Below are 23,947 nucleotides of genomic sequence, written 5' to 3' on the forward strand. Positions count from 1 at the left end.
TGTAGGCACAAGCCGATAAACATCATTTTTCATTGGTTGAAAAGGTGGACTTTCTCTTTAAAAGTAACCCTGTCATCTGCACACAAGGGCAGTCATTTTGTATTCAGGATCCTTATGCCTAAACCAGCCCATGTGGTTTATAGCTAGGCACTACTATTGTAGCATTCGACTTATAAATGGCTGATGGCCATCACATGTACCAGTGACAGGATGACTAATTAACCCTTTATTGCATTTAAATTCAGTCTAGGGTTCCACTTTATGTGTGCGTCACAGACTACACACAAGCTCTATAGGTTACCATTCTGCAGTCTTTAAAGGCGACATTTTGATTCACCTCAGCCAGGTCACATACACAGTTTTCCTCTTGATAGTCTCTTTGCGGTTAAGGTTCTTTTGCATGCAGCACAAAACATCACACTCGTAGTAAAGGGCACCATTAACTTACCTGGTGTATTAAAAAAAAAAATTAAAAATTATGGAAGAGTCACGTGATGACACTTGACGTCAGACGCAACCATGGTCTACGTCCGTCACAGTAAGTCCACACCCCTTTAGACTGTCTAAGAGATGCATCTCAGTGAGTGAGAATTGTTGGTTTACTAGTACCTGTTAAAATACTCTGGAAAATAACTATCTATACCTATGTACAAAAAAGAAAATGCTTCTACGTTAAGGCTTCTAAAATCCAAACATAATCTACATACATGTGAGCAGGGCTGGGGCTCCAAGTAACCTTATGACACAGAGGTGAAGGAATTTGTCTCCACCCAGCATGTTCCGTGGTTCTGTTTATATGAAAACTTTAAGGCATTTGATCTTGGCCTAGTGAACTAACCTGTATTACAGATAAGTGGCAATGACTGATGAGGATTTTCTTTTTTTTTTTTTTTTTTCAGTCCAATTTTTTCTAAAGTAAAATGAAGGGTCATATACAAAGCTCAGCTTTGCAAAGCAGAGTTCTCCCAATTTTTAGTCTATCTTAACGCCTCCTTAGAGAAGGCGGCAAATATCATCTCCTAGAACCTGCGCCAACACAGATCCAGAGCAGATTGCCAGTGGAAGGGGGGATAGACTTTGCCTGTGGAAATAATTTAAACAAAAATAAATATTTAAGTGCCAAGTCCAGAAGTTGGACTAGTCAATTCTGTTTCCACAGATGGTGAACCGGTCAATGTCCAGCAGGTCCTTGCTAGCCGATTGGTGTTGGAGATCTGGGTTTTCCTGTGTAATGTCTTTCTCCTCTGCATCTGGCGTTGTCAGAAACAGGTCGGCGCTGCTTTGGACAAGAAGCGGAGCGGTGGAGTTCTGGCGGGGAGGCTGGCTGGTGACTGAAGCACTGATCTGGTCATCTGTAGTTCCTGGCATCAAGAGACATTGTTGTCAACCCAACATTATTATAGACTGAAGAATCTATTCTGGAGGTTGCAACTAGAGATGAGCGAACTTACAGTAAATCCAATTCGTCACGAACTTCTCAGCTCGGCAGTTGATGATTTTTCCTGCATAAATTAGTTCAGCCTTCAGGTGCTCCGGTGGGCTGGAAAAGGTGGATACAGTCCTAGAAAAGAGTCTCTTAGGACTGTATCCAGCTTTTCCAGCCCACCGGAGCACCTGAAAATTGAACTAATTTATGCAGGAAAAGCCATCAACTGCCGAGCCGAGAAGTTCGTGACAAATCGAATTTACTGTAAGTTCGCTCATCTCTAGTTGCAACAGTTTATTTAATACAGGTTTTAAAAAATGTATATATTGTTGGGACAGTCTAAAAAAATGAGTGAAGTTAGGCTGGGTTCACATTACGTTTTTGCCATACTGTTTTCAATCAGTTTTTCTTAAGAAAACCGTATGGCAAAAAAAAACAGATGGAACAGTATGGGAAAAAGTAAACCCTATGCGTTTTTTTAAACCGTATACTGTTTTTAAAAGTGCATACAGTTCCGCCCGTTTTTATAAAAAAAAAAAAAAATCATACGTTTTTGAAAATGTTGTCCATTTTTAATGGGAGGGGTGTTGGATGCAAATGCGCATGTGCAAAGTAAAAACTGTATACGGTTTCCCGTATGGAACCGTATACATGTGCGTTTCTCATTGACGTCCATGTTAAAAAAAAAAAAAAAAACGCATGCGGTTGCAGTACGGTTTTTAAACCGGAGACAAAACCGTGGTCAACTACGGTTTTGAGTACAGGAGAAAACCGTATTGCAAGCAAACCGTACGCAACCGGGTGCATACAGTTTTCAATTATTAAAACGTATACGGGAAACGTACTAGAAAAACGTGGTGTGAACCCACCCTTACAGTGATTCGATTCATCACAAACGTCTCGGCTCGGCAGTTGCTGCCTTTAGGCTGCATAAATTAGTTCAGCTTTCAGATGCTCCGGTGAGTCTCCTAGGACTGTATCCACCTTTTCCAGCCCACTGGAGCACCTGAAAACTGAACTCATTTATGCAGGCGAAAGTCAGAAACTGCCGAGCCGAGAAGTTTGTTACGAATGGAATCCCTGTAACTTCGCTCATCTCTACCTACCACCAATCTTCCTGTATTACACTTCAGTGTTTTTCTCTTTGTTGCCTGGATTATCTTTTTGTTTTTTGCTAGACATCAAAGTAATGTTTGTTGCTGTATGCTTGCACCCAATGCTGCCATGTAAACTACAATCTATACCAGTGTTTTCCAACCAGGGTGCCTGCAGTTGTTGCAAAACGACAACTCCCAGCATGCCCGGACAGCTGTTGGCTGTCCGGGCATGCTGGGAGTTGTCGTTTTGCAACAGTTGCAGGCACCCTGGTTGGGAAACACTGATCTATAGAGTGATTAGTTCAGGAGATTAGGCTGTACACCCCAGATGCCGTCCTAGTAACTTGTGCTCTCCAAACGCATGATACCAAGAACCTGCTAGATTCATAGGATCTAAGGTAATGAAAATGTAACTGCATACATTCATAACTTAGATTTAAAAGGGGTTATCCAGGAAAAAACTTTTTTTTATATATCAACTGGCTTCAGAAAGTTAAACAGATTTGTAAATTACTTCTATTAAAAAATCTTAATCCTTTCAGTATTTATGAGCTTCTGAAGTTAAGGTTGTTCTTTTCTGTCTAAGTGATCTCTGATGACACGTGTCTCGGGAAACGCCCTAGGTTTGGTATGGGGATTTGCTTCTAAACTGGGCGTTTCCTGAGACACATGTCATCAGAGAGCACTTAGACAGAAAAGAACAACCTTAACTTCAGAAGCTCATAAGTACTGAAAGGATTAAGATTTTTTAATAGAAGTAATTTACAAATCTGTTTAACTTTCTGGAGCCAGTTGATATATATAAAAAAAGTTTTTTCCTGGAATACCCCTTTAAATAGGATCTTGGGGATGGATTACCCCTTTAGGTCCACTAGTGGGGAGAAGGGTGCGCTCACCTTGATTTGACTTGTTTTTGCTTGGGGTTTTCTTTGGCGTCTTGCCTGGAGTACACGTGGGCGGTGGCTGAAACAGCTTCTCTTCCATTTTGGCATCTTTAACATACTGACAAGACTTCCCAAGCAGGACAATGCTGTTAAGAACTTTCAGTGTTATCAGCCTAAAAGAGGAGGGGGAAAATGCATAAATAAACTAGCTACTGCAACATCTCCTAAAATAACATGCAAGGTCTCCTGGGATTTTAAGATTGCCCTTCTCTTTATAGGCACCACCAGTCTGGCTGGCTTATTTTCAGTAAATACAAGTAGAAAAAATGAAAATGGAACTTTCTCAAGTGCCAGACCTCTCCCAATGGTTGGTTAAAGGGGTACTCCGGTGAAAAACTTTTTATTTTTTTTAGATCAACTGGTGCCAGAAAGTTAAACAGATTTGTAAATTACTTCTATTAAAAAAAATCTTAATCCTTCCTGTACTTATTAGCTGCTGAATACTAGAGTGGAAATTCTTTTCCGTTTGAAACACAGAGCTGTCTGCTGAATCCCGAGCACAGTGCTCTCTGCTGACATCTCTGTCCATTTTAGGAACTGTCCAGAGTAAAAGGGAAATCCCCATAGCAAACATATGTTCTGGACAGTTCCTAAAATGTACAGAGATGTCAGCAGAGAGCACTGTGCTCATGATGTCAGCAAACAGCTCTGTGTTTCAAAAAGAAAAGAATTTCCGCTGTAGTATTCAGCAGCTAATAAGTACAGGAAGGATTAAGATTTTTTTAATAGAAGTAATTTACAAATATGTTTAACTTTCTGGCACCAGTTGATTTAAAAATAAATAATAGTAATTTTCACCGTAGTACCCCTTTAACAAGGCTTAGAAACCAGATTAATAAATTGTAGTTTATTGGGAGCACCAAAAAGTTTAGAAAACTGGGGTATGACTGAAAGGGTAAAATGTAACTTATTTTGAGGTTAAATAGATAAAAACATGTAACCCCCCAACAAAACATTCAACAGATAAATAAATGTAATTGCAGACGGATAAACAGATATCCTCCACAAAGGATTTGAGTTCAATTCTGTAAGGAATTATCCACTTTTAGGTCTCTTATTGCACTGTATGAACTTGTGCCCTGAGGCCTATCATACTTGGTTTCATTGACAGTAATCAATAATGGCACACCTGGGACATGCATATATGGGTGCAAACGTAGGAAACTACACAACCTGTATAAGTCAATATCAGCCGTTTGTATTTGGTAAGAGACGGCTTGTGAGCCCTGTCCCTATTTTACCTACACCGCTCTATCATGTAATGCAGACCCAATCCCTAAGCACACCTCACTAGCTGTGTGGCATGTAACTGGGGTACTCGCCCTAATAAGGGCAACCCCCGTGCCGCAGAAACCTGTTAGCTATACTACACAGTCCCTGTTACAGATGTACAGCCAGGTTACTTTATTAAAGTGCAATGTGCATGGGATAAAGTGCAACAGAGAATTAATTGATGTGTAAACTAGGGATCGACCGATTATCGGTATGGCCGATATTCTCTATTGATAATCATGATTTTGGGCATTATCGGCAATTACCTTGCCGATAATGCCCCACCCGCCGAACCGCTACCGCCCCCCCCCCCCGACGCACCCATTGCCTCCCCCATCCCCGGTTTTATAATTACTTGTTCCCGGGCCCACACTACTTCTTGCTCCGGCTGCGTCCTGCGTTACGCTGTGCGCAATGACGAGTGACGTGAAGTCACCGTCAGTGCGCACAGTGACAGTTCAGGAGGACGCCACCGGAGCCAGATGGGGGGAGTGGTGGTGGTGATGGGTCTCTGGACCCCCGGACAGGCAGGGGGAGAGAAGCGGGTGGCGGCGGCCTATGGCACCACAAAAGCCACTGCAGTGCATTGATTTAAAGCGCCCGCTTTAAATCAATGATCTGCAGCGGTGTCGCGGAGGGATAAATAGCCGATAACTTATACCGATATTCCGGTATAAGTTATCAGCTATCGGCCCTAACCTCCACTGATTATCAGTATCGGCCCTAAAAAAACGATATCGGTCGATCCCTAAACTCAGCAAAGTGCAAAAATAGAACCTGATCACCTACGCAGCGTTTCGCTTCCTCATGTCAGAGAGACCCATACAGACCTAAAAGTGGATAATTCCTTCCACAGTTGGACACAAATCCTATGTGGAGGATATCTGTTTATGCGTCTGCAATGACATTTATTTATCTGTTGTATGTTTTGTTGGGGGGTTACATGTTTTTATCTATTTAACCTCCAAATAAAAGTTACATTTTATCCTTTCAGTCATACCCCAGTTTTCTACACTTTTTGATATTCACAAGGTGGGGACTTACCGAGCTCATATGGTACATCCCATTAAGCTGTAATACATATTTATTGAGAGCACATATCAACACGTTTCTGGCCCGGAGTGGGCCCTTGGTCAGGACAGGTAGCTGACGAAGGGCCCACTCCAGGCCCGAAACGAGTTGATATGTGCTCTCAATAAATGACAATTTATTAATATGGTTTCTAAGCCTTGTTAACCACCCATTTGGAGAGGTCTGGCGCTTGAGAAAGAAGTTCCATCTTCGTTTTTTCTACTTGTGTCTACCATTACCGAACCAGAAGGCATCCAGAATCGGGAAGAACTTAGCTGCAGGACCTCAATTTATAATATATGCGCAAATAGATGTTGTGCTCTCAGCGCAACGTCACAGGGTAAGTGTCCTTATCCTGTACCAACTTGCTTGTGCTTGGCGTACTTCACCAGGGGCGCTTGTGTGTCTCTCTCCTTTATTTCCTCTCTTTCCCTGTGTATCTTCAGTAAATGGCAGTGTGACATGAAGGGAAGGGGCATGGATGGAAGAAGAGGACGGAATGTCTACTGCAGGTCAAAGTAAAATGGATGTGAAGCTACCTGCAAGTTATCACTAGCATGAATAATTCCACCATTAACACTTATCCCCTTATACTGTCGGTGGGGGTAAGTGTGTGATTGTGAGGGGATACCACTTGGCTATCTTTATCAGCCCCAACAGACAAGACCACTCAAGACCACTAATCTGGAGATTGTGGTGGGACTCAGCTTTCAGACCCTCTGCTTAGTAGATACTCTCTGCTCTGTCTAAGAAAAAAAAAGGGCCTGATTGGAGACCTCCCCCAATAGGGAATATAGAGTTAATTTTCCATGTCACAGAACCCTAGCATATATATATATATATATATATATATATCTATATATCTATATATATATCTATATATATATCTATATATATATATATCTATATATATATCTATATATCTATCTATCTATCACTATATACACAATATACATTACCTATTGAACAAAGAAGAGATCAATTTGGTGGGTGCATACAAAGCATGCTACCTGTAACCCTACATATTTTGGTATAACAAATAATATCTGCCAAGAGAAATTATAACATTAAAGGCAGATTACTTATGACAGGACAGCTCCTCCTCCCTCTCTCAACACAGGTCATAAAGCATGCCCAAAACACTCTCCCGTATAAGTCATCTTCTGATGTTTTTAACATACAGATTCCTTTTCATTTGAGCACTTCATTAGGAGATACCCTCTTACGATAGTAATAAAGAATGTAGGAGCGTGACATCAAGAGGGGGCGGGGCCATGATGTTCTTCGCTCCAAGCAGCTGGTGAACGGGGTTGCTGCAGAAGAGATTGCGGGGGTCCCGCCACTGGATAGGGGATAAGATGTCTAGGGGCAGCATACCCCTTTAATAATCCCTAGTAATTATTTAAGAGGATCATTTTCAGAAAACATCTGGCTCCACATTGCATATTTCTGTGTTTCACAACATGTAAAATCTTAAAAGCTTTTGGCTTCAAGATACATTGGAAATAAGATTAAATAATTTGCTGGTCTAATTTAATATGTAAGGTAAAATGTTCTTCTCCACAAATAGACAGCTGCGGGACAGCCCTGCGGTGTTAAGCCGGCATAGCAAGTGCTTCAATTTACCATCGAAGAGCAAAACGGATATTAAACACATTATCGGAATCTCTGCTATAAAGGAGACAATTTACTACAGTGACAATGAGCCTGAGGGTCGGCCGAGACAGCAAACACGGATCCGAAGGCTGGCGTAATGTCGCTATTATTTTCTCTTCCCTGATGCTTATAGCACAATTGTCAGTCACAGCGAGATTATGTTTTATGTGTAAATCTCCATTGGTTCAATATTCAATAATTGTATTCCTGGAGAGCAGATTCCTAGTTTTTACTGCTCCAAATTAAGGATTTAAAGGGGTATCCCCATCTTTTCCATTTCCATATAACCTGAAAAATGCATTCTCTGAACCAGTCCCAAGTCTTGGACCAACATCTAGGGGTTAGGGGGTGTAAAAAAAAAAAAATTTGATTCACTCGATTATCGCGATTTTTCATTTGGCAATACTGTATCGATTCAAAATATTTTTGAATCCATCTTTTTAGGGATGTGGAATTCGTATCTCCAGACGCCCGGGACATGCAGTTTCGGGCGCCGGGCAGGTGAATTTTTCCGGCTCGTGCAAGCAGGGCCGGACCTGACAAGCGTGGCGGCGCTCTGGGTGTATGTAGCGGGCTCCTGACTCCTGCCCGCTCAGTACTCTGCGGCCCCCGGCTGATTTCAGTAGCCGGAGACCGCCGCTAATAGCCAGCATACGGCGCTCAGCAGTCTGTATGGAGCGGGCTCTGGACTTCTGCCCGCTCCATACTCTGCAGCCCCCGGCTGTTTTCAATAACCAGGGGCCCCCGCTAGTAGCAATCACCGCGGCTGGCTATTAACCCTTTAGATCGCCGCTGTCAAAGCTGACAGCGGTGTCTAAAGGGACCGGTGAATCCTCCCTCCCCCTCCATGTTTCTCTAGGTCAGTGTTTCCCCAACAAGGGTGCCTCTAGCTATTGCAAAACTACAACTCCCAGAATGCCCGGATAGCCAACGGCTATTCGGGTATGCTAGGAGTTGTAGCTTTGCAACAGCTGGAGGCACCCTGGTTGAAAAACACTGCTCTAGAGGATATATTGAGGGTCCGTGTCGGCTGCCACTTCGTGTGGCGGTCAGCACACCCCCTTCCTGGGGACTGCCGGGGTGCCGTGCAGGAAATCGCTGGGGGGGCTTGGGGTCTCAGTGGTCAGACCCCTGCGATCTAAAACTTATCCCCTATCCTGTGGATATGGGAGAAGTTTTATTGCACTGGAGTACTCCTTTAAGTGGCCCAGCCAGAGCCTTGATGTGATCCCAATGGAACATCTCTGGGGAGACATAAAAATGGCTGTCACAAATTGTCCCCATTCAACCTGACAGAGCTTAAGAGGATCTGCAGAAAAGAATGACAGAAATCCCCCATCCCAGGTGTGTAAACCTTGTGGCATCATCCCCAAAAAGACTGAAAGCTGTAATCCCTGCCAAAGGTGCTTCAACTAAGTACTGAGAAAGGGTCTGAATACTTATGTCAATGCAATATATTTGTTTTTCCTTTTTAATAAAATAAATAAAAAATATTTCTAACATTTGGTTTTCACTTTGTCATTATGGGGCATTGAAGGCAGAATGATGGGGGAGGGGAGACACAAGGCCGCCATATAACTTGAAGTGAAGGGGGTTTAAAAGATTTTCCAAACGCATTGCACATTGGATAGTTGTCAGACAAGCTTGTATGGCTCTCTGGCTACATAAATGCGTATGCTCAGCTCAGCCTAGCGTGCCTATTTCTTTTAGGGAGTTGTAGTTTTGCAACAGCTGTAGGCCCATTGGTTTGGAAACCCTGAAGTAAGGGCATAATTATTACAAATTAGACACTAAAGGTGGTCTTACCTTATGCTGAGGAGAATAAGATGTGACCCTGGAGAATATATAGTGTCTTCTATGCTACCTTCAGACCATGGCTGACTTTGGCGATTTTCAACCAGGGTGCCTCCAGCTGTTGCAAAACTACAACTTCCAGCATGCCTGGACTGCCTTTGGCTGTCCAGGCATGCTGGGAGTTGTAGTTTTGCAACAGCTGGAGGTACCCCTGTTCCAAAAACACTGGCTTACCTCAACGTTTAAGGCCCTGCTAATGTGATAGATATGGATTCCTACACGCTACTTGTATCTGTATAACAGAGAAGACGCTACAGTAAAATATTCTAGCTCGGGAGAATGAAAACAAATGTATAGCTGCTAATCGGTCACATAAACTTCAAGCCCAGGAAGAGATGTAAGGTGGAATTTAGAAGAGTGCTTATGTTTTGAAGACTCTACGAGAAATGGAACATGGCATAAGACCGCTTGGTAAGTGCGGCACAGACGCTGCTATTAAAATGGTAATTCTGCAAGAGGAACAACAAAGAAAAGGGTGAATGCGAGGGCATATACGGAGGCATCTGCAGGGTGTCAGCTCACTGCTGTACAATTAAATGGAAATAAAACTTCAGAAGAGCGGCCATTTGTCTGGATAATCCCGCCAACACCCCCCCATTATATTATGCCAGCTCATGTATTTGTGGCTGAAGGGCCAGTAGGTGCTATAAGGGCTCCAAGACCTCATACTGCATAGGGGCCAACCAATCATCTTGTAGCCCATTAGTTCTGAAACAGTGACCATAAGGTACTGTAGATATGGTAGAAATGGGCTGTTCCTAAAAGAGTTTTCAAGCCTTGTAAAATTGATTGTTTATTCCAGTAACCCTGCTAATTATATATAGGGTACCCTATTGATAGGGAATACATTTTAGATCACAGGGGGTCCAACCGCTGGGACCCCCCGCAATCGCCCATACGGGGCTCTGGTTCTATGGTCAAATAGCGCGTGTTGATCACCACACAAAGAAGCGGTGGAGATGCCGCAGAGCCGGAGATTGCCGAATGCAGCGCTCTGGCTCTCCCATAGAGTTGTATGGAGGGGGCGTCAGCCGCCACTTCGTGTGGTGGTTGAACACGTCCCCTTCCTGCGAACTGCTGGGGCCCCGTACAGGAGATCCCAGTGGTCAGATTCCCCGCCGTCTGACACTTATCCCCTATGCCAGTGTTTCCCAACCAGGGTGCCTCCAGATGTTGCAAAACTACAACTCCCAGCATGCCTGGACAGCCTTTGGGAGTTGTAGTTGTGCAACACCTGGAGGCACCCTGGTTGGGAAACACTGCCCTATGCGAAGGATAGGGGATACGTTTTTATATACCAGAAAACTCCTTTAAAGACATTGCTGCACACACAGGAGCACTACAGCCCCTTCAAACTTCCGATCGGCAGAGGTGCTAGAAGTCAGAACCCACCGATGTCATACTGATGGTCTATCCCACAACAGAGGCCATCAATTTTTAAGGCTAGATACAGTGCATAGTGAACGTATTCGGCCCCCTTGAACTTTTCGACCTTTTGCCACATTTCAGGCTTCAAACATTAAGAAATAAAACTGCAATTTTTTGTGAAGAAACAACAACAAGTGGGACACAATCATGAAGTGGAACAAAATTTATTGGATATTTTAAACTTTTTTAACAAATAAACTGAAAATTGGGCGTGCAAAATTATTCAGCCCCCTTTAAGTTAATACTTTGTAGCGCCACCTTTTGCTGCGATTACAGCTGTAAGTCACTTGGGGTAGGTCTCTATCAGTTTTACACATCGAGAGACTGAAATTTTTGCCCATTCCTCCTTGCAAAACAGCTTGAGCTCAGTGAGGTTGGATGGAGAGCGTTTATGAACAGTAGTTTTCAGTTCTTTCCACAGATTCTCGATTGGATTCAGGTCTGGACTTTGACTTGGCCATTCTAACACCTGGATATGTTTATTTGTGAACCATTCCATTGTAGATTTTGCTTTATGTTTTGGATCATTGTCTTGTTGGAAGACAAATCTCCGTCCCATCACAGTACAGGTGCATTTCTACGGATATTTGATTACACAGGTGGATTCTATTTATCATCATTAGTCATTTAGGTCAACATTGGATCATTCAGAGATCCTCACTGAACTTCTGGAGAGAGTTTGCTGCACTGAAAAGTAAAGGGGCTGAATAATTTTGCACGCCCAATTTTTCAGTTTTTTTATTTGTTAACAAAGTTTGAAATATCCAATAAATTTCGTTCCACTTCATGATTGTTTTATATCTTTAGGTTTGAAGCCTAAAATGTGGCAAAAGGTCAAAAAGTTCAAGGGGGCTGAATACTTTCACTATGCATTGTAACCCCTTTTAAATTTCTTGGACTAACAATGCTATAATGTTAAAGTGGCACTCCGGTGGAATTTATTTTTTTATATCAAATAGTGCCAGAAAGTTAAACAGATTTGAAAATTACTTCTATTGAAAAATCTCAATCCTTCCAGTACTTATTAGCTGCTGAATACTACAGAGGAAATTATTTTCTTTTTGGAACACAGTGCTCTCTGCTGAATCACGAGAACAGTGCTCTCTGCTGACATCTCTGTCCATTTAAGGAACTATCCAGACCAGCATATGTTTGCTATGGGGATTTTCTCCTACTCTGGACAGTTCTTAAAATGGACAGAGATGTCAGCATAGAGCACTGTTCTCGTGATGTCAGCAGAGAGCTCTGTGTTCCAAAAAGAAAATAATCTCCTCTGTAGTATTCAGTAGCTAATAAGTACTGGAAGGATTAAGATTTTATTTTTTTAATAGAAGTAATTTACAAATCTGTTTCACTTTCTGGCACCAGTTGATTAATAAAAACAAAAAAAGTAGTTTTCCCAACAGCTGGGTGAATTTTAGAGACCCCCTTATTCATGCCATATTTCAAGAAACCTCTACCAGGCCCACATGGTGGCTTCATATTTATTTAGATGTCATCCCACATAACCATAACAGTCCATCCTGACACAGCTCGGTGATGTGCGCACAACTGCATCCTTTCCATATAGCACCATATGGGCAGAAAAGTAGTAAGAAGCAGCATTCCTAAATCTTCAATAAAACAGTAGGTGTTTTAAACACCCATATGGTTTCATGCAACAGTTTTCCCCTCCATGAAGCCATTTTCAGTTGGAAAATTGCTCCATGGAGGGGCTGAAATGTTGCTTTGAACATATGGGTGAATAAAACAAATACGGTTTTATTGAAGATTTTGAAGCGCTGCTTCTTACTACTTTTCTGGTGGATTAATGGGGAACCAATGGTCCTTCATTATTCACAGATCTTTTCACACACATCTTGTGGTTTAATGCACTATGGGGTTTTACTAAATGTATAATTCAGGTATTCCATTCAGAGTAATGTATTCCATGTGGGGCTCGGTAAATCTATTAATCAAGCAGAGATCTGTCTGAAAACACTGGTATGGAATACTCACCCAAAGTAGAAAAGCACAACACAGGTGTATGCCAGGACTCCCTGCACCTTTACTGAACTGGTTACCACTCTGATTAGCTGTGAAGAGAACACAGGTTATAAGATCAAGTACAGTACATGGGGGAGATTTATCAAAATCTGTCTAGAGGAAAAGTTGTTGAGTTGCCCATAGAAACCAATCAGATCACTTCTTTCATTTTGCAGAGGCCTTGTTAAAAATGAAAGAAGCGAGCTGATTGGTTGCTATGGGCAACTGGGCAACTTTTCCTCTGGACAGGTTTTGATAAATCTATGTGTATATATAGTACTGTTAATCCTTTCACCACAAGGTACTATGCACACAAAATGCTCATCATGGATCAGCCCAGAACTGTGCACAGTGTCACACTAGCTCAATCTTCTACAAGGCTCAAGCATTGCAGTAATGAATGATGATAACTTTCAGCTTCAAAGCCCATGTAAAGGAAAGAATGCCAGATAATGGATGATCAAAATATCCCTGAAGAGAACTCCTGTGTCTTCCCAGTCTTATCTGTGATGCTCTACAGAACGTGTGGTCAGCAAAATTTCTACAACCCATCTGTACATGTGCTCATGTGTGTTCATGCTGCTGCAGTCTGCTCAAAATATGACTTAAATGGGTACTACAGTATATTAAAACTTATGCCCCATCAACATGGAACAGTCTAAAGGTATTGTGGGGGTCTGACTGCTGAGACCCCCTGCGATCTCCAGAATGGGCCCATTCTCTCCCCTACATGGAGCGGTGGGATGGCGCTTGTTCCATGCATTCTTGTGTATCTCTAGCGCTTCCATAGAGAGTGCATGGAGCGAGCACAGATACCACCACTCATGCAGGGGCGGAACAGGACCCAATCTGGAGATCGCAGTGGAGCCTCAGTGGTTGAACCCTCTTGATCAGATTCTTATTCTTTATTCTGTACAGACTCTGAACAGACTGCACCAGCATGAACACACATCAGCACATGAAGCTATAATTTCTCAAAATTTGCTGGTTTGGGGAATGTGATAAAGAGTTTGTGGTGTTGACTTTTCCTCCAAATTCCCTAGATCTAAATAAGAACAATTCTTATGATGTGCTCAAAAAACAAGTCCGATCCATGGAGGCTGCACCTTTCAACTTAAGAATTTGGTGCAAACAACTTGTTGTCAGATACCAAATGTCACCTTTAATGGCCTTGTGGAGTTGATGCTTTAAAAAAAGGTCACCATAAGGGAGATCTACACAATATTCGGCTTTAATGATATGGCAGACCTGTGTACTGGTACATTGTATTTTACTTCTTGTTGGCCTTCATATGTAACACTCTAAACTACACAGGCGCATGTTTCTTTATACTATATTCTATAAATACTTGTACATTTTAATTCTGATTTCCTTAATTCAATAATTTACAGTAACCCCATTACTTGGTTGAATGCCTTGGTGCTCGGTTACTGAATAACTTTCTCCAGGCAGTTACATAAGAAGCAGTAGCACCCGGCGGACCCTGGCATTATCATGGCTGCACCCCATCCATTCTCATGCCCGATCTGTTACATCTCATCTTGTCCTCCTTTGCTGCTGGCATGATTCACTCTGAATACAATGTATATTAATGACCTGTAGCCGACAACATATCAGCGTCACACATTAACACTTACAAGCACGGCAAGCGGGAGAGGGATGAATCCCATCCGCCGGGAGACCGAGTCGCTATAGTCAGTGTAAGCCTGAAACAATATAAAAGACAAAATGGTTTAACCTTACTGAAAGATACAAAAAGGGAGTCATGGTGGAAGGGACAGAGAACCTCCTTCACAGTTTATGTTCTTTGGGGGAGATTTATCAGAACCTGTCCAGAGGGAAAGTTGCCCATAGCAACCAATCAGATTGCTTCTTTCACTTTTCAGAGGCTTTTTCAAAAATTAAAGAAGAAATCTGATTTGTCGCTATGGGCAACTCAGCAACTTTTCCTCTGGACGGGTATTGATAAATCTGCCCCTTTGTGTATAGGGAAAACCCCTTCGACCTGGCATGTATACAGTGGTCCCTCAAGTTACAATATTAATTGGTTCCAGGATGACTATTGTATGTTGAAACCATTGTATGTTGAGTCCATAACTCTATGGAAACCTGGTAATTGGTTCTGAAGCCACCAAAATGTCATCCAAATTTAGGAAAAAAGTGAGGATTAAAGAAAAATAAGTAGATAACTAATATAGATAAAGCAAATCCTTATATATAAAAGTAAGAAAGAGCTGCTGGAAGCTGTAATCACTGTCTGTGTCAGTGTTTCCCAACCAGGGTGCCTCCAGCTGTTGCAAAACTACAACTCCCAGCATGCCTGGACAGCCGAAGGCTGTCCGGGCATGCTGGGAGTTGTAGTTTTGCAACAGCTGGAGGTTGCCCTGGTTGGGAAACACTGGTCTATGTAGAGGACAGGAGTTTCTTCAGGGTCCTGTACAGTACACGCAATGTCCTAAAAAAGTAAAATGGAGCCGTCTTTACTTGGTGTCCAAAGGAGCAGCTAACTGTGACATAGGTTAAGAGGAGTACTGAACATGTAATATCTCCCTGTACTGTAGGGGGCGCTACCAGACAGGAAATCAGTGCCTGCGCTTCAGTACTACAGTGCACGCGCTAAAACAGGGGTTTTACCAGTGAATATCCATTCTGGTTGATCGGTTCTTCCGGCCATTGACATGTTTCGCAGATCTGGACTGTCTGTAGCATTGTATGTTGAGTCTGGTTTCAAGTTACAATGGTCCAGAAAAGACCATTGTATGTTGAAACTATTGTATGTTGAGGCCATTGTAAGTTGAGGGATCACTGTATTGCCATGTATAACAGAGACTTGTTTTTATAGTATATGGGAAAGGGATGGGGGAATCATTCATTATATATTAAGGCACTTTTAAAGTACGTACATTCTTCTGACGGCTGCTCACAAGTTCAAAGGCAAGACTGGCTCTGTATTCACTGTACACCTTTCGGAAACACAATAAAAAACATCAGTGTACAACGTACAGGAATATAATAGAATCAGAATTATAATAGAACTTTGTTATGGACCTCTGTACTTGTCCTAGCATATCTCCATTCATTATACCAGTGCTACTTATCCTCATGAAGGGACATTGAGCAATGAAAGCTTCTGCTGAACAGCTGGGTGTTCGTATATACAGGTCCATTGTCCATATAGCTGACCAATAGAGATGAGCGAACTTACAGTAAATTCGATTCGTCACGAACTTCTCGGCTCGGCAGTTGATGACTTATCCTGCATAAATTAGTTCAGCTTTCAGGTGCTCCGATGGGCTGGAAAAGGTGGATACAGTCCTTGGAGACTCTTTCCTAGGAATGTATCCACCTTTTCCAGCCCACCGGAGCACCTGAAGGCTGAACTAATTTACGTAGGAAAAGTCATCAACTGCCGAGCCGAGAAGTTCGTGACGAATCGAATTTACTGTAAGTTCGCTCATCTCTACTGACCAACATGGGTGTCTGTCCTTGGTACTGCAGCTCAGTCCCATTTAAGTGGACGGGACTAAGCTGCAGTAATAGACACAGCAACACTTGCTGCACTATGTACTGCGTCCATAGAACAGTGTTTCTCAACCAGTGTGCCTACATCTGTTGCAAAACTACAACTTCCAGCATACCCGGATAACCAAAGGCTGTCTGGGCACGTCGGCATACAGGGAGTTGTAGCCTTCCAACAGATGGAGCCTTCTTGGTTGGAAAACAGATGAAAATCTGTGCAAACATTTTTTTATTGAAGGTGCGGGCAGCCTTTATCTAGCATTGCAGCCCCTTCATTCTGGAGTAGAGATGAGCGAACTTACAGTAAATTCGATTCGTCACGAACTTCTCGGCTCGGCAGTTGATGACTTATCCTGCATAAATGAGTTCAGCTTTCAGGTGCTCCGGTGGGCTGGAAAAGGTGGATACAGTCCTAGGAAAGAGTCTCCTAGGACTGTATCCACCTTTTCAAGCCCACGGGAGCACCTGAAAGCTGAACTCATTTATGCAGGATAAGGCTCAACTGCCGAGCCGAGAAGTTTGTGACGAATCAAATTTACTGTAAGTTTGCTCATCTCTAATTCTGAGCATTGCTGTGGGTTCTGGCAGTCTGAGATAAAATATAAACTATTTCAGAGTTAACAAACTTTACAAAGTTCTAGTTGCAGTCTCACGAACAAACCTTCTCTTCTGTGTTTTTTCGGGATGGATGATGTCTCATCCACTTATGACATGTATCCATTTCTGCAAAGTAGCTGCCACAATATATGGCAACCAAAGGTGCCATACCTCAGACCCGAGCTACTACTACTACTGCACTGTTAAAGGGGGTAGTATGGTTTAGGTAATTTCAGCTTATTACTGAAAGTACCAACATGTGCCAGTTCAAGAGACAAGCAATGCAGCAACATGTGCCAAACCTCATGATAACCATTGTACATTCTATATATATACTGTCACTAGATATATTCTGTCCTGTGTATTAACCCTGGCATCTGTGACGTGGAAGAGGTTCAGAATAAAGCTGCGTCAGGCATTCTCTATAGGACAGGTCTTCAGTTAAGGAAACAAACCCACTACTACCACAATGCTGATGATCGGAGGCAGGGTTTGCCGAGTCTTTTCTGGCATGGCTATGCCCACAGCCCGTTCCTTTTCACAATCAGCAGGGGTCCAAGGTGTCAGACCACTAATCATACAGAGAACTCCTAGTCTGGTCATATGCCTTCATGACACTGGAATACCCCTTTTAAGTAATAAACATTAGTATTACAAGTAAAATACCATTTAAATGATCTCTGCTAGCTGTCAATAAAAGAAAATTATTTTTTCCATCCAGTGACAAAAAAACCAATGCATCTTACAGCTGTGGGTCTGCTGCAATTGTGTCATGGCTAGGCAGTCCTCTGTAATGCACTACAAGTCTTACTCCTGGTATTTCTAATGGTTTTGGATAATCTCAAGTAATTACGACAGGGTGCTCCATCTTTGAACTGGGAAAATGGCAAAAAGGAGGTTTTTATGGCTACTTACATCTGCAGTGATGTCATTGAATTTGGTTATAAAGGCGTGTTTCACAACGTCCACTGCAATCTCAGATGCAATGACCATGCAGACATCAGGGAATAACACCCACAGGTGATCTGAAGAGCGGAAAATAAGAGATTATAAGGAGCTATAATATATCAACTTACATTATAAAACGTGAATGAGACATTATACAAGGTATAACTACCTACTGAGATATATTCCTCTATGGAGGAACTGCAATCTGAAAATGCTTAGCCTCAGTGATGCAACACCTTAAATGTTCTTACATATAGATAAAAAGGGCAATAAAATAGTGACCTGGGTTCCAGGAGAACTGCTCCATGTTCCTCAGACATACAATCAGTAGTAGTACATAATTTGTAAATCTCTCTTTAATATCTGCAATAAACAAACAGATAAGGGTTAGAGGATGAAGTATAAGACTAAAAGCACAATCAATAACAGGGGAATGTGTCTTACTGGACAATCACAGCACTACCACAAAGGAAGCTATAGCTCTTACAAGAGGCACCCGGGTTGGGAAACACTGCACTAGAGACTGGAACATAACTACATCCATTCAAAAGGAGTAAAGGCAGCAAGTGTTTTCCCAGCAGGGTGCCTCCAGCTGTTGTAAAATTACAAATCCCAGAATGCCCAGACAGACTTGGGCTGTGCGGGCATGCTGAAAGTTGTAGTTTTGCAACAGCTGGGGACACCCTGGCTGGGAAACACTGCTGTAAAAACACACACACTGATATGAACTTTAAGTGTCCACATTGATTTGAATGAGGTTGACGCTACGCGTATTAGCCGCAGCACAGCGCAGCAATGCCGGGCCCCGTTCAGGAGATCACAGGGGGTGGCAGTGGTCGGACCCCCCACGATCAAACACCCATTCCCTATACTGTGGATAGGGGATAAGTGTATTTAAGCTGCAGATGTCCATTAATGTATCATTGAGGAAATACTGGGACCAAAACGAATGTAGTAATTCCAACTAAACTACCAGTGTATTAATAAAATCCACAAAACACTGCATTAAAGGAGATGTCCGGCACAGACTTTTTCTATTCCGTCCTGCCCGGGCTGCAAAAAAAGACAAAACAAACTTTCACTTACCTCCATATGTTCTACCGGAGCTCCGCAACAGCTGATTGGTCGGCCGGGCTGTCTGCTTCCTACTTCCTTTGGCCCGGTACGTCCCACAGCGCTTCAGTCTATAACCGGCCGCAGCGATGTCCCGCCTCGACCGGTGATAGGCTGAAGCGCTGTGTGACATACCGGGCTAACGGAAGTAGGAAGCAAACAGCCCGGCCGACCGATCAGCTGTTGCGGAGCTCCGGGGCAACATATGGAGGTAAGTGAAAGTTTGTTTACTCTTTTTTTGCAGCCCGGGCAGGACGGAATAGAAAAAGTCTGTGCCGGAAATCTCCTTTAAAAAGGTTGCCCAATGAAAGGAAAAACCTGGGTATGGTGTCAAAAAGTATAAGAAAGCAACTTACTAATATAATGTTATTAGCCATAGTGCAGACATCTCTCTATATCAGCTGATCTGTCTCCCTTGTAGCTTTGACAACATGTCCCTGCTCGCCTCCTGTCTGTTAGGATAAGACCACTGATGTGAAGAGGGGAGCTCTTACTGCTATGTTAAAAAAATCTAATGAGCAGTAGTAAGAGTTTCTCAGATAAGACAACAGTGAGGCTGTTCTGAGGGAAACTACTGTGACTGGGAAAGGCTATCTTCTGCCTTCAAATCTAATAGTAGTATGAGCTCCCCTTCTTCACATCAATGGTCTTGTCCTAAGCAGACTGGAGGGGAGCAGGGACAGAGCAGCTCTGCTTCAGAGACCAGCCAGGCCACTGAGCTGATAATAGAAGATCTCTGCACAATGGTTGATAACATTATCTAAGTAAGTTGCTTTATTATACCTTTTGACACCTACACAGGTTGTTTGTTTCTCTGGACAAGTACTTTAAGGGGGTATATGGGCATTGGTGGCAGAAACATGGATATGAGCATGTGGTGCTGCATTTTGTGGCATATTAACATTGCTCTATTTACCCTTACAGAAATCAGCTACACATTATCCAGGCAATACAGAACACACATACCGCTATAAAAAAAAAAAACAGAACACACATACCGCTATAAAAAAAAACAGAACACACATACCGCTATAAAAAAAAAACAGAACACACATACCGCTATAAAAAAAAAACAGAACACACATACCGCTATAAAAAAAAACAGAACACATACCGCTATAAAAAAAACAGAACACACATACCGCTATTGGACATTTGGAACAGATTGTTCTTCTCAAACTTCTTGAACACGCTCCCTTTTATTTCAACAAACTGAAAAGCAAATAGACAAAGTAAACATGCAAGTAATGGTGCTACTTCCAGCTAAAGTACACTGGCATCAGAAACATATGCATGTACTATTTAGTCTGGTATTAGTGTTTATACATCATTTCTACAGAGCACTTACATTATTAGACATCATGATGGTGAGGAGGGACTTGTTGTGGGAGTTGAAGGCGACATTCAAGGTGGTTGCTTGTACTAATATAAGGATGGCGTGTAAAACTGGGGGCATAACCCATAAGGAAAATAACTATTTGGTTTCTGGTCATTATATGAACACTTTTGGACATTGTGTGAAGCCCCTTTTAGAACAGGTATGTGGCTTTAGAGTGACTACACTTGTCGTGTAGGTTAAGGTATAAAAGTGAACACTGCAGTGCATTCTGGGAAGGATAATGTTACATACATGAGATTACTATTATTCTGAGAGATTCCATATGAATTTGTAGTCAGCAAATTGGGAAAAAACTAAAAATATAGGGGGAGATTTATCAAAACCTGTCCAGATGAAAAGTTGCCCATAGCAACCAATCAGATTGCTTCTTCCACTTTTGAAAAGGCCTGTGAAAAATGAAAGAAGCGATCTGATTGGTTGCTTTGGGCAACTCAGCAACTTTTCCTCTGGACAGGTTTTGATAAATCTCCCCCAAAGTGTCAGTCCTCCTGAAGGAACTGTACGTTCTATTTTTAAACAGCCAACCCATTGATTCGAATATAAAGTGTAATAACTAGTTTTCACTGTGGAGGCGCTACAAGGCGCTGTTTTCCATAGATTACAGTTGATTACTAAGGGCCCCAGTAGAGGGACACTTTATGATCAGCTTATTAAAAATAGCCTTCTAACAAGTAGGGATTGTCTAAAGCGGAGAAGCCCTCATTTAGAAATATGATTCAGTCAATCTTCTTGCAAAGATGAGTAGTATACACAGTATATATGTGTGTACTATGTAAAGGATACAGACATATAGGACGCCCATGAAGAAGTGAGGGATAACCCCCAGGTGGGCTCTTTTCCTCTCCTTCGGTTCTGTAGCTGTCCAATATAAAGCATCCAAAATGTCTTGTCCAAAGGAAGAAAACAGGCGATCAGCAACCTGAAAGGAAAGGTGAGATGACGTTTATATGCCACTAAAGACACTATCCTGTGTGCCTCACCAGGTATATGTAGGTAACTTATTTGCATATGCAAAAGAGAAAAAAAAAAAAAAAAAAGCAGTCTATCTAGTACTATATGTAGCTACAATGTAAATCTTCGTCCGACCTATTCTACATTCTTTGACTATGCCAAACCATGTGCCAAGGCTCTTTAACAGGTCCGACTTACAAAAGGTAATCCGCACTAAGTAATAGTAAATCTGACCCTGTGTCTCTGCTTGGAAAGTGAGTATAATGCAAATTTATCAAAAAAAAAAAAAATGTTGCAGTACTTACACATAATAAGTACCATACCATAAATCAACAGTGACTCACTGAGCAATAGCCAACAAATGGCATGCTTAGTGTATGTTCTGTTTCTACCGAGTCACCCATGCTTCATATTGGGGACCCTGCCCTTTACTTACCTCCAGCATGTTATAGATAATGTAAAGCTTGATGACGGACTGTCCTCGGATCAGGTGGTACATCATGGAATAGTCCACATAGTGCATCATAAAATAGCAGATCACCATTATCACCCCCTTTAGGATGTCACAGACTTGCGCAGGCTGCAGAACACGGCCACCACTGAAAAATATAAGAACAAAAAGGCAGAAGTTTTATTTACGTCTTCTGTGCAGCGGTTGTAAGTAACATACATATGTGCAATCACATAATTACAGTTGCAAAAAAAAGACACGTCCATCAACTTTATAAATCTTGAATAATAATCTTGAAGACATAATCAAAAGTGATTAGCAACAGAGAGACCTGCGTAAAAATTTACGTCAAAATTTTGACATCTAAACTCAAGAGTTCAGCGTTGATGAAATTCCTTCCGGAGATGCTACTAAACTAAGGTAAACAGCAAGGAGGACGTACTGCCATCTAGTGTCACACAACAATAATATGTGACACTTCATTGCAGTATAGATGCTGTAGTGCGGCGATTCCCAACCAGGGTGCTGGGAGTTCGGTAATGCAGTGTGGCACCTCTTCAGTAAATGGGCTGAGCTACAGTACCAGACAGTCACACGTGCCATACATACTGGTACAGCGATCCCTTAACTTACAATGGCCTCGACATACAATAGTTTCAACATACAATGGTCTTTTCTGGACCATTGTAACTTGAAACCAGACTCAACATACAATGCTACGGACAGTCCAGATCTGCAAAACATGTCCATGTCTGGAAGAACCGACCAATCAGAATGGGCATTCACTGGTAAGACCCCTGTATTACTGAAGTGTATGTACTGACTGGCTGTCTGGTTGCACCCTCTACAGTACAGGGAGGTACTACATGTTCTGTACTACTCTTTACCTGTGCCAGAAATGGCTGCTCTAGGTGAGGGCGGCTCCATTTTACTTTTTTGGGATATTGTGTGTACTGTCCAGGACCCTGAAGAAGCTCCTGTCCTCTACATAGACAGTGATTATAGCTCCCAGCAGATCTTTCTTACTTTTATATGTAAGGACTTGTTTTATCTGTATTAGTTATCTACTTATTTTTCTTTAATCCTCGCCTTTTTCCTATTTTTGGATGACATTTTGGTGGCTTCAGAACCAATTACCAGGTTTCAATAGAGTTATTGTCTGTACATACAATGGTTTCAACATACAATGGGCATCCTGGAACCGATTAATATTGTAACTTGAGGGACCGCTGTATAGGTAAGTCTGCTATACGAACCACGGCACACGTCAATTTGTAGTAGAGTGTTATTAGTTATATGGCGCACCATGGCCCAGATTTATCAAAGAATGTCCACAGTAAAGCTATTTTCCCACGTTTATTTGGGTGGTGGCTTTGACTAGCATGCATCTTATTTATCAAGAAGGTGCAGCAGGATGATGAATTTTGCGCAGCTCTGCTGTGGTGGGTAAAGCTCTACCACATACACTTTTTCTAGACACTTGTGAGAGAGGGAAGTAGACACTTTCCCGGGTCCTGAATTTGGAAGGTTAGGTGTTTTTACTTACTTTCACAGAGCTGCCAGGACATTTTTACTTGCATTTTAGATGCTACAATCAAACTTGATTGCGGTATCTAATGGGTTAAAACTGGACATCACCTTGATCAGTGATGTCTGGCATTATAGATGGGTCCTGGTGGCAGATAGCCGCCAAGACCACCCAGCTATGACCCAAGCTATGAGGATAAAGGTTGAATTACGGAAGGTAGAAGTGATTCTCACACCTACTGGTACGTGGTGTAGCTTTGCGCCTAAAAAAAGTACCTTTGCGCACAAAATAGAGACATGACAAAAGTCGCAAATGATAAATACGTGACCACTGCAAGGTCAAAAAGAAAAAGTTCTACGGGTAGGCAAAAAGAGTGAAACTGTCTATATCAAAAGACACATAAAAGTCTCTAAATATGCTGCTTGCTCCTGAACTGCGCCAAAACATAGACAAAAAAAAATGCTCTAAAAGCAATGATAAATCTCCCCCATGTGTTAATTGGGTTTATTAACGATTAATTAAGGATTTGTTCTGAACCTGTAACACATGGACCCAGATTTATCAAACTGTGTGAGAAAAAAAAGAGAGAAATTTTCCCACAGTAACCAATCACAGCTCAGCAAATGAGCTGAGGTAAAGTGAAAGCAGAACTGTGATTGGTTCTTGTG

The 23,947-nt window shown here is 42.2% G+C and overlaps 1 protein-coding gene across 1 annotated transcript in view; it reads right to left on the bottom strand.

The window, feature by feature from the left end:
• Positions 1-213: 213 nt before the first annotated feature.
• The window catches only part of TAPT1 (transmembrane anterior posterior transformation 1), a gene marked incomplete in the record, with an annotated part of 65,456 nt that continues 41,722 nt past the window's right edge, over positions 214-23,947 (bottom strand). The window contains 11 exon segments of the mRNA XM_056555190.1: positions 214-1,361; positions 3,420-3,580; positions 12,747-12,823; positions 14,411-14,479; positions 15,677-15,736; positions 17,805-17,914; positions 18,120-18,200; positions 20,093-20,162; positions 20,299-20,396; positions 21,133-21,268; positions 21,737-21,899. Of these exon segments, the coding sequence (XP_056411165.1) occupies positions 1,138-1,361; positions 3,420-3,580; positions 12,747-12,823; positions 14,411-14,479; positions 15,677-15,736; positions 17,805-17,914; positions 18,120-18,200; positions 20,093-20,162; positions 20,299-20,396; positions 21,133-21,268; positions 21,737-21,899 (1,249 nt within the window).

This window comes from Hyla sarda, chromosome 1, assembly GCF_029499605.1.
Source record: "Hyla sarda isolate aHylSar1 chromosome 1, aHylSar1.hap1, whole genome shotgun sequence".
Lineage (NCBI taxonomy): Eukaryota > Metazoa > Chordata > Amphibia > Anura > Hylidae > Hyla > Hyla sarda.